Here is a 12,097-nt window from a genome sequence, read left to right as displayed (position 1 = left end):
AGCCCTCGCCGGGCAGACGTGCTGGAAACGAAGCGGCGGCAGGATGGGGCTGGGCTTAGGAGCTTTCTGTTTTATATACCCCAACACCTGGGTTTCCTATTTCGAGTATAGGTAGAATCGAGATTACAGGAAACCAGAAGCCCCCTGGCCGGGGCAGGGCGTGACACTTGTTTCCCAGTGTCAAACCGTGCCACCAGCAGGTCCGAGGGGTCCGCAGAGGTGGTGGCAAGGGACTTTCTCCCCATTGTAAACCTTTCCCGGAGACTACCTCAGTTAGTGTTCTCTCTGCTTGGCAGAGTCAGGGAGACCAGCGGGGACAGTGTCGAAGGCCCGGCTCCTATTGGTGGGTTCTCCAGCTACCCCCCTGCGTCCGCCCACCTCCGCCCACTCCAGGTGCAGCCAGTCTCCCGACGCCGCTGGGTGGGGGAGGGGGCAACTCTCCAAGCACAATCTGCGCTCCGTCACCCGGCCGCGCTGATTCCCAGCCCCCTGACGGCCAGTGGCACCCGGGACCGCTAAGAGAGGTGGTAGGAGGGACGGGCGAGCCGAGCGGAGCTAGACTGAGGGGTCCTGCTCTCTTTCATTCTTTCTACTGGAAAAGAGGCTCTACGGGGACCGCAGGCATACGTGCCAAAGGTGGGCTGCTGCCCGCAGGAGGGATCAGGATAGGACGACCTGGACCCCTCTTCTACCCTCCCCCGGCAGGCAGTACCCCCTCCACGCCCCCACCTGCCCTGTCCACGCCGAGCTCACTGACGACTCGTGTGCCCCCTGTCCTGGAGCTGCGATCCCGAGCGCCATGGAAGCCGCTAACCTTTCAGTGGCCACCGCCGGCGTTGCCCTTGCCCTGGGACCCGAGACCAGCAGCAGTAGCCCAAGCCCGAGAGGGATACTCAGTTCGACCCCGAGTGGTGCCGTCCTGCCGGGTCGGGGGCCGCCCTTCTCTGTCTTCACGGTCCTGGAGGTGACGCTGCTAGTGCTGCTGATCGCCGCCACTTTCCTGTGGAACCTGCTGGTTCTGGTCACCATCCTGCGGGTCCGTGCCTTCCATCGCGTGCCGCATAACTTGGTGGCCTCGACGGCCGTCTCGGACGTACTAGTGGCAGAGCTGGTGATGCCACTGAGCCTGGTGAGTGGGCTGTCGACTGGGTGACGTTGGCTGCTGGGCCGGAGCCTGTGCCACGTGTGGATCTCCTTCGACGTGCTGTGCTGCACCGCCAGCATCTGGAACGTGGCGGCCATCGCCCTGGACCGCTACTGGACCATCACACGCCACCTGCAGTACACGCTGCGCATCCGCAGCCGCGCCTCGTTGCTCATGATCGCGCTCACCTGGGTGCTGTCGGCGCTCATCGCCGTCGCGCCGCTGCTCTTTGGCTGGGGCGAGGTGTACGACGCTCGGCTCCAGCGCTGCCAGGTGAGCCAGGAACCCTCCTATGCCGTCTTCTCCACCTGCGGCGCCTTCTACCTGCAGCTTGGCGTGGTGCTATTTGTCTACTGGAAGATCTACAAGGCGGCCAAGTTTCGTTTCGGCCGCCGCCGGAGAGCTGTGCTGCCGTTGCCGGCCACCATGCAGGTGAGAGGAGTGGGCTGAGGAATGTTGCTTTGGGGAAGGGGTTGCTAGAGAAGGAAGCAGCTTCGCGAATGGGAGAGTGGGCGGAAGCTTGTACGATTGGAGCGCGCGCCCAAAGATCACCTGAGGCGCACGAGGAAAAGTTTGCCATTAGTTCTTCTGAAGTGTGCACCGAGGGGCTTGTCACCGGCGCATCTGGCACGCAAGTGAGGGGTTCGCCAGCTGCGTACTTGGTGCGCGCAGAGGAAAGGGTTTCACCATCTGCACATTAGGGAAGCAGATCTGACACCGACCCACGACGCACGATATGGCCGGAGGGGCTTGTAGGTTCAGCCTGTCTCAGTAGCGATGAGGGCACATCTTGTTACCTGCACTATCTGTTATTTTCCCCCTCAAGTGCCCCTGTCCATGTGAGTCCTAGAGCCTCCGACTTCCTTGTCCCAACTAGACCTAGAGGGGATGCAGTGGACTGGGAATTCAGAAATTCCTGTGGCCAATCATGCCTTATTTTCTGTCTCCACCGTACCCCAGTCTATCCTCTGCAGTTCAGAGACTATTCCCCAACTCCATTAGCCAGCACCCTGCCAAGGGGAAAAGTGAGGATTTTAAAATATAATAATTGGTGTCACTTTGCTTTCCTTAACCCCAGAGCTATCCTCTAGTGATTTAGGAAAGAGAACCGTGGATTCAAATCCCAGCTTGGGACATTAGGACAGTTGCTTAATATCTGTGGGTCTCATTTCTTCATCTTTAAACATGTTCATTCGTAATTGATAGGGCTCTTGGTGAGGATTACATGAGATGAAGAATGTAAAGCCCCTGGCATAGTGGCTGGCACACACTGGGTGGCAGACTGGCTGGAGAAAGAAGGGGTTCAACAGGATATTGCCTGGCAGTCCATAAGGAGCAGGAAGATAATGCTGGAAATGTAATCAGATGAGCAAAATTGCAGTTGGCAGATCTTCTCTCACCGTATGTATTATTCTGTCTGAAGCTTTCTGCCTTTTGGCCAGGATCTAATAGGTGCTCAGCATCCTTCTCACTCTGGAAGCCTCAACTTTCTCTTTTGAGGGTGTCAGGTATTTCAAGTAACATGCTCCCAGTCCTATAGATTAACAGGATTTATTGCCTTTTGCAAATACAATACATGGGTGACGGAAGAGGTGCATATGAGAGGAAAAAGAGACAAGGAAAGTTTTTTGTTGCTAGTTTTGTTTTAATTTTGGAGAATTAACTCAGATACTTAGGCTACAGAACAAATACATGTGATTTTTAAAGTAGGCCTTTTTTCTTCTTCATTAAATGGCAGAGGAATTTTGCAGCATAAAATAGGAATGTCAAGACTATAATTGGAAAGTGTTGGTGAGGGAGAGCTTTATTCAGAATTAATGATGTTCTTTGAAAGGTCCCTTGGAAATGCCTGGGGTGATTATAGCTTTTCTGTCTGATTGCTGAGGTAGGGCTGACTTTTAATAGCTACATCAATCCAATGTGCACTTAGAGAAATCACGGTGAAATGGATGCCGGAAAACCTTGCCAAGCCTGATTTTAGTGTTCATTTTTGACAGCTCCCATTCAGGCAGGTGACATAGGGAAGAGGTGCCTGGATGAGAGGCTGGCCAATCTGGAGTGTCCACTGGTGGATAGAGAGAGCTCTGAGAGGAAGAGGAACTGTTAAAAATTTAGCCACTCCCGGCAGGAGGACCTGCGGCAAGCCCTTCCCCACTTTGGGCCTCAACTTCTCTAACATACAGTATTCTTCTAAGTCATGTCTAAGGGCCTTGAATCACAGGATGCTGAGATTGTAGATGGGGTAGTGTTCAGGAGCATGCTGCTTCTATGGGTCACAGCAAGCCCTCACTCAAACTTCTGGGTAATGTTCCTGAGTCCACCTTTGCAAGCCTTCTGGCAACAAGACACCTAAACAAAAGTGTAAAACACTGCGCCAGGAATACTTTCTCTCTACTTTCCCCCACCTGCATCATTCTACACTCCAGGGGAAATGAGTTGGATTGTGTTTAGGCTCTGCAAAGTGTCTGTACTGTTTTCTGTAGGGAACAGGAGCCTATGTGAAGCCTGAAGGCCTCTGTTGATGAGGCTGTGTAAGACCTTCATCTTTTTCAGAATTCTGTGTCTAGGTCCCAACACTAACATATTATAAGAAAGGGGTCTTATCAGAATGTAGTTTTTGGACAATGATTAATCCTTTGGGGCAAAATGCAGTTTTTGAAAGTTGAGAGGGGAAAGAAATGTTTATTGAGTGAATTGTCTGTTCCAGACACATTTCTGATGCTTTACATTCACCCTTTCATTTCATTCTCACAATTCAGTAAAGTTGGCATTAAGTCTCTATTAGTCAGGATAAGCTAAGGCATGCTGTGGTAATGTGTAACCCCAGACCAGAAGTTTATTTCACTCTGACTTAAAGTTCAACGTGGGTCTGGTGGCCCACCTGCATAGCACTCTTCCAGGCAGTCTCTCATGAATTTGGGCCATTTATCATTTTTAGCTATGCTGTCTTGCACATGTGCCTTCCAGATTTAATGTGGGAGAAGAGCTACATATGGAGATATGCCAGCTTTTTACTGTCTTACCCTGAACTGGAAGTATGTCACCACTATTTGCAGCCCATTGGCCAGCCATTGGCAGTGAATTGGAGGGGAGCATGTGGCTATCTGGTGAGCACTGTCTTTGCCATAAGGCCCTCATTTTACAGATAAGAAAACTGCAAGAGAAAACTGTGCTAAGGCACCACAAACCTAGTTTATCCAAAACCACACAGTTACTGGGTAGAGAGGCTGACATTTGTACCAGATCTAAGAATCACTATTTTCGGCCAGGTGCGGTGGCTCATGCCTGTAATCCCAGCACTTTGAGAGGCCGAGGCAGGTGGATCACGAGGTCAAGAGATCGAGACCATCCTGGCCAACATGGTGAAATCCCATCTCTACTAAAAATACAAAAATTAGCTGGGCGTGGTGGCACACGCCTGTAGTCCCAGCTACTCTGGAGGCTGAGGCAGGAGAATTGCTTGAACCCGGGAGGTGGAGGTTACAGTGATGCGAGATCATGCCACTTCATTCCAGCCTGACGACAGAGCGAGACTCCAACTCAAAAAAGAAAAAACAAATCACTGTTTTCATTACTAAAATATATCACTGTTTTCATTACTCCATGCTGTCTCCAGGGACTTGACTTCTGAGGCCTGCCCTTCTGCTCATGGGCGTCTCAGCTTGAGAGGAATGAGGCAGTCATAGCCCAGTCAAGGTGGGTCCCACGAAGCAGGATCTCAAAACTACTCATGTGAACTCTCCTTTCCAGGAGAGCTGAACACAATTGAGCACAAAAGCCTTGCCTGCTTCCCTCAGGGGACAGGTTTAATTCCTGCCCTGGTGTCTTTTCTTTCAACATCTTAAACTGAGACTCTGAGCATCCCATGTACAGTATAATCTGCTCCCCACCCCAAAGCAACCCCCATGGGTTACAATTACTTCCTACTGCCCTATGCCCTTCACTGTTTAGAAAAGAAGAAACATTATTTCTTTGGCTTTTAAAATGTGACATCAAAAGGGTTTGTTTTTTTTTTCTGTCTCTCTTTTCTTTGCTATTGCTTGTTTGATTTCTGTGTGCAATTTGATGCTGGGACCTAGTAATCCATCAGGCGTAGTAGGCGTACTACTTAGAACCAGAATTCTTTTAGGGACCCATAGAAATGTTTTAATTTTAATTTCTTTAAAAATTAGAGGAAAAATGAATATAACACTAATGAATATATTGTAATGAATCCAGTCTTTCTTATGCTTGCTTATACCAGTCTTTAAATTAACATGATTTTAAGTATTTCTTAATGAAGGAAGGGATACATGAAGGCAAAGATGTCTAGGGACCACACAAATTATAATGAAGCTTTGGTTAATATCTTGCCCTCATTCTTTTTTTAATCATACTATTGCTTTCTTTTTAAAATTTTTAAATATATTTTTTGATAGCTTTGGGGCTACAAGTGGTTTTTGATTACATGGATGAATTATATAGTGGTTAATTCTGAGATTTTAGTGCAATTGTCACCAGACTAGTGTCCCCTTCTAAGTCTCCAAAGTCCATTATATCACTCTGTGTGCCTTTGCATATATTGATACCTTAGCTCCCACTTATAAGTGAGAACATATGGTATTTGGTTTTCCATTCCTGAGTTACTTCTCTCAGAATAATGGCCTCTAGCTTCATCCAAGTTGCTGCCAAAGACATTATTTTATTTCTTCTTATGGCCAAGTAGTATTCCATTATGTATACATACCACATTTTATTTATCTACTCATTTGTCGATGGGCACTTAGATTGGTTCCATATCTTGGCAATTGTGAACTGGGTTCTTTCACTCATTCTTAATAAGTATATATTGGGAGATAATGTACACAGTGGTTAAGAGCATGGGACTTGGAAACAAAGAAACGTGGGTTTCAATTTTTTTGACTGCCACTTATTAGCACTTCAGCCAAGTGACTTAATCTACATCTGCAATCCTGCATATGTAAAATGGAAATATTACCACGTGTATTTTAATATTCTTGTGAAGAGCAAATGAAATTCTATCATATGTGGAGTCCCTTAAGTAGTAAACCATAAATAATAGCTACCGCATTACTTTTGTTATTTTTCTATTTCTCTTTAATAATAAAAGTATTATTTTATTTCTCTTATTGCTATTCCTTATAATGATAGGTAGATTATTTATTGCTTGTGTAGAAAATTATCCCACAGTTTAGTGGCTTAAAAGAACAAACATGTATTAACTCACAGTTTCTGTGGGTTGGGCATTGGGAATGGCTTAGCTGGGTGGTTCTGACTTGACATCTCTTTTGGCTGTAGGCAAGACATTGCATGGGGCTGCAGTCATTCGAAAGCTTGACTGAGGCTGGAAACTTTGCTTCCAAGATGGAGCACTCACATGCCTGTTGAAAAGAGGCTTCAGATCCTTGAGAAAAGGACATCTCCAAAGGGCTGCTTGGGTGATACCACATGATAGCTGACTTTCCTCAGGGCAAGCCATCCAAGAGAGTGAAGCAAGAAGGAAATTGCAGTGCTTTTTATGACTTAGTCTCAGAAGTCACATATGATTATTTTCTATTCATTAGCAGTGAGTCACTAAGTCCAGCTCACACTCAAGAAAAGAGGAATTAGGCTTCACCTTTGGGAGAAGTGTTTTCCAAAACATATTGAATGCAGTATTCAAAATTACTCGATTGACTTACTGATCTTATGTATCAGGCAATGTCCTCTGAGGTTTCAAAGAATGAATAAGCAGTTTCTGGCTCCCAGTGGATTTTTAGTAGATTGTAATTATAGAATTATAAATGCAATAAAGTCTTATAAGACTAGAAATCTGTCCAAAGTACAATGGTATCTGAAAGATTTAATAGTGTATGGGAAAGCACTATGTAAACTGTGAAGGGCAAAGTAAATGTGAGGTATTGAGCTTTAGGGTTTATGTCAACTTGGAACATAGGTTTTAGATAATGCTGTATTACAAAAATTTGATGTTCTAAGCCAGTCCTCTTTGTTGACATTTTGTTTGAACAATGACACACTGCCATAAAGGTTATGTGCAGTAGGCCCCAAGTGACCCAAAATCTGTACAGAGCCATTTATGTTTATATATTTATTTTAAATTGACAAATAATAATTGTATATACTTACGGGATGCAATGTAATTTTTAAAAATTTTGTATTTTTAATTTTTGTGGGTATACACTAGATTTATATTTTTATACAGCACATGAGATATTTTGATACAGGCATGCAATGTGTAATAACCACATCAAAGTATATGGGTTATCCATCACCTCAAATATTTATCCTTTTTTATGTTACAAACAATCCAGGCCAGGCGTGGTGGCTCATGCCTGTAATCCCAGCACTTTGGGAGGCCAAGGCGGCCTGATCATGAGGTCAAGAGATTGAGACCATCCTGGCCAACATGGTAAAACCCCATCTTTACTAAAAATATGACAATTAGCTGGGTGTGGTGGCATACGCCTGTAGTTCCAGCTACTTGGGAGGCTGAGGCAGGAGAATTGCTTGAACCCGGGAAGGTGGAGGTTGTAGTGAGCTGAGATCGTGCCACTGCACTCCAGCCTGGCAACAGAGTGACACTCTGTCTCAAAAAAAAAAAATCCAATTATACTATTTTAGTTATTTTTAAATGTACAATAAATTATTTTTGACTATATTCACCCTGTTGTACTATCAAATACTAGATCATATTCATTCTATCTAACTGTATTTTTGTACCCATAAACCCTTCCCTCTTACCCCCTCCCACTACCCTTCCTAGCCTCTAGTAACTATCATTCAACTCTCTATCTCCATGAGTTCAACTGTTTAAATTTTTAGCTCCCACAAATAAGTGAGAACATGTGAAGTGTGTCTTTCTGTGGCCAGTTTATTTCACTTGACATAATGACTTCCTGTCCCATCCATGCTGTTATGATGGGATATCACTGTTTATATGTATGTACTACATTTTCTTTATCCTTCATCTATGAATGGCCACTTAGGTTTTTTCCAAATCTTGGCTATTGTGACTAGCACTGCAATAAACATGGGAGTGCAGACATCTCTTCTATATACTGATTTCCTCTCTTTTAGATATATAGCTGGCAGTGAGATTGCTGAATGATATGGTAGCTCTATTTTTAGTGTTTTGAAGACCCTTCAAACAGTTCTTCATAGTGTCTGTACTAAGTTACATTCTCACCAACAGTGTACAAGGGTGCCCTTTTCTCCACTTCGTCACCAGCACTTGTTATTGCCTATCTTTTGGATACAAGCTGTCTTAACTAGGGTGAAATGATATCTTATTGTAGTTTTGATTTGCATTTCTCTGATGAGCAATGATGTTGAGCACCTTTTAGTACACCTGTTTGCTATTTGTCTTTTTTTGAGAAATGTCTATTCAAATCTTTTACTCACTTTTTAATCAAATTATTTGATTTTTTCATATAGAATTATTTGAATCCCTTATATATTCTGGTTATTGAATCCCTTATATATTCTGGTTATTAATCCCTTGACAGATGGATGGTTCACAAATATTTTCTACCATTCTATGGGTTGTCTCTTTGTTGATTGTGTCCTTTGCTGTGCAGAATCTTTTTAACTTGTTGTGATCCTACTTGTACATTTTTGCTTTGGTTGCCTGTACTCGTGGGGTATTAAGAAACTTTTGCCAAATCTAGTGTTCTAAAGAGCTTCCCCAATGTTTTCTTGTAGGAGTTTCATAGTTTGAGCTCTTAGATTTAAGTCTTTAATCCATGTTTAATTGATTTTTACATATGACAAGAAGCAGGTGTCTAGTTTCATTCTTCTGCATATAGATATTCAGTTTTCCTAGCACCATTTATTGAAGAGACTGTCCTTTCCCCAGTGTATGTTCTTTGAACCTTTGTCAAAAATGAGTTTGCTGTAGATGTATGGATTTTTTTCTGGGTTCTCTATTTTGTTCTATTGGTCTTTGTGTCTGTTTTATGCCAGTTCCATGCTGTTTGGGTTACTGTAACTTTGTAGCACAGTTTGAAGTCTGGTGATATAATTCCTCCAGTTTTGTTGTTTTAGCTCAGGACAGCTTAGGCTACTCTGGGTCTTTTGTGTTTTTATATAAATTTTAGGATTGTTTTTTCTATTTCTGTGAAGAATGTTATTGGTATTTTCATAGAGCTTGCATTGAATCTGTAGATTGCTTTAGGAAGTGTGAACATTTTAATAATATTTATTCTTCCAATGAATGAACATGGAATACCTTTCCATTATATTGATTGTATCATCTTCAATTTCTTTTTTTTTTTTCTTTTTTTTTTTTTTGAGACAGTCTCACCCTGTTGCCCAGGCTGGAATGCAGTGGCATGATCTCGGCTCACTGCAACCTCTGCCTCCTGGGTTCAGGTGATTCTCCTGCCTCAGCCTCTCGGGTAGCTGGGATTACTTGTTATCTTCAATTTCTTTCATCAGCCTTTTATAGTTTTTATTCTAGATATCTTTTACTTCCATAAGTTAATTCCTAGGTATTTAATTTATATGTAACTATTGTAAGTAGAATTACTTTTTAAATTTGTTTTTTCAGATTATTTGCTATTGAAATATAGACATGCTACTGATTTTTGTATGTTGATTTTGTCTCTTGCAACTTTACTGAATTTGTTTTTTAGTTCCAATGGTTTTTCAGTGGAATCTTCAATTTTTTCCAAATCTGCAAATAATGACAATGTAACTGGACTTCTTCCTTTCCAATTTGTATGCTCTTTATTTCTTTCTCTTGTCTGATTGCCCTAGCTAGGACTTCCCATACTATGTTGAATAATAGCAGTGACAGTGTCCTTGCCATGGACAATGTCCATGTCATGATCCAGTGTCCTTATCATGGACAATGTCCATGTCATGATCCAGTGTCCTTGTCATGGACAATGTCCTTGTCATGTTCCAGATCTTAGAGGGAAAGACTTTCAGTTTTTTCCCATTTAATATGGTACCAGCAGTGTTTCTGTCTTTTATGGCTTTTATTGTGTTGAGATATGTTTTTTCTATACCTAATTTTTAAAGAGTTTTTATCATGAAGAGATGTTGAATTTTATCAAATGCTTTTTCAATATCAATTGAAAAGATCATATGGTTTTTGTCCTTCATTCTGTTGATATGATGTGTCACATTGACTGATTTGCACATGTTGAGCCATTCTCGCATCCTGAGATAAATCCCGCTTGGTCATGATGAATGATATCTTTAACGTGTTATTGAATTTGATTTGCTAGTATTTTGTTGAGGATTTCTGCATCAACATTTATCAGGGATATTGGCCTACAGTTTTTTGATTGTTTGTTTGTTTGTTTTAATGTGTGTTTGTCTGGTTTTGGTATCAAGATAATACTGCCCACCATATAATGAGTTTGGAAGTATTCCTTCCTCTATTTTTCAGAATAGTTAAAGTAGGTTTGGTATTAGTTCTTCTTTTAATGTTTGGTAAAATCCAGCAATGAAACCACTGGGTCCTGGGCTTTTCTTTGCTGGGAGACTTTTTATTATGGCTTTGGTCTTGTTACTTGTTATTGATCTGTTCAAGTTTTGGATTCTTCATGGTTCAACCATGGTAGAAGTCTATCCATTTCTTCTAGGCTTTCCAATTTATTCGCATATAGTTGCTCATGGTAGCCTCTAATAATCCTTTGAATTTCTGTGCTGTCAGTTGTAATGCCTCCTTTTTCATCTCTGATCTTATTTATTTGGGTCTTCTCTCTTTTTTCCTTAATCTGGTAAAGGTTTGCTGGCTTTGTTTATATTTTCAAAAGATTAACTCTTAATTTTCTTAATGTTTTTATTGTTTTCTTCATTTCAATTTCATTTATTTCTGGTTAGATCTTTATTGTTTATTATCTTCTAATTTTGAGTTGGGTTTGCGCTTGCTTTTCTGGTTCTTTAAAATGCATCATTAGGGCTTTTTGTGAAGTTTTATTTTATTTTTTGATGTAGGCAATTATAGCTATAAATTTTCCTCTTAATACTGCTTTCACTGTGTTCCATAGGTTTTGGAGCTGGGATTACAGGCACGTGCCACCATGCCCAGCTAATTTTTGTACTTTTAGTAGAGACGGGGTTTCATCATGTTGGCCTGGATGGTCTCGATCTCTTGACCTCGTGATCCGCCTGCCTCAGCCTCCCAACGTGCTGGGATTCTGTCCAGCCTATAAATTTTTAAATTCCTTCTTAACTTCTTCATTGACCCACTGGTCATTCGGGAGCATACTGTTTAATTTCCATGTGTTTGCATAGTTTCCAAAATTCCTCTTGTTATTGATTTCTAGTTTTATTCCATTATGGTCAGAGAAGATACGTAACATAATTTCATATTTAAAAATTAATTAACACTTGTTTTGTGGCCTAACATATTGTTTATCCATGAGAATGATCCATGTACTGAGGATAAAAACGTATATTCTGCAACTGTTGGGTGAAATGTTCTCTAAGTATCTATTAGGTCCATTTGGTCTATAGCACAGGTTAAGTCCAAAGTTGGTTTGTTGATTTTCTGTCTGGATAATTTGTCCAATAATGAAAGTAGGATGTTGAAATCTTCAGCTAATATTGTATTGCGGTCTATCTCTCTTTTTAGTGCTAAAAATATCTGCTTTATATATCTGAGTGGTCCAATGTTGGGAGCATATATATTTATAATTGTTATATCTTCTTGCTGAATTGACCCCTTTATTTATATAATGACCTTTTTTGTCTCTTTCACAGTTTTTGTCTTGAAATCTGTTTAGTTACATATAAATATAGCTCTCCTTTTTACTTTTTTTCCTTTTTTTTTTTGTTTTTTTGAGATGGAGTCTCACCCTGTCACCCAGGCTGGAGTGCAATGGTGCAATCTCAGCTCACTACAACTTCCACCTCCTGGATTCAATCGATTCTCCTGCCTCAGCCTCCTGAGTAGCTGGGATTACAGGCATGTGCCACCTCGCTTGGCTAATTTTCTGT

General features: G+C 42.1%; 1 protein-coding gene across 1 annotated transcript in view; it reads left to right on the top strand.

The window, feature by feature from the left end:
* The first annotated feature begins 784 nt into the window (after window positions 1-784).
* Window positions 785-12,097, top strand: part of LOC100447946 (5-hydroxytryptamine receptor 5B-like) — a 48,260-nt gene continuing 36,947 nt past the window's right edge. The window contains 1 exon segment of the mRNA XM_024243832.2: window positions 785-1,576. Within this exon segment, the coding sequence (XP_024099600.2) occupies window positions 800-1,576 (777 nt within the window). The 5' untranslated portion in view covers window positions 785-799.

Source organism: Pongo abelii, chromosome 11 (genome assembly GCF_028885655.2).
Source record: "Pongo abelii isolate AG06213 chromosome 11, NHGRI_mPonAbe1-v2.0_pri, whole genome shotgun sequence".
In the NCBI taxonomy this organism is placed as follows: Eukaryota; Metazoa; Chordata; class Mammalia; order Primates; family Hominidae; genus Pongo; species Pongo abelii.
The sequence above is the reverse complement of the archived record's forward strand: the minus strand, read 5'-3'. Positions and strand labels throughout refer to the sequence as shown.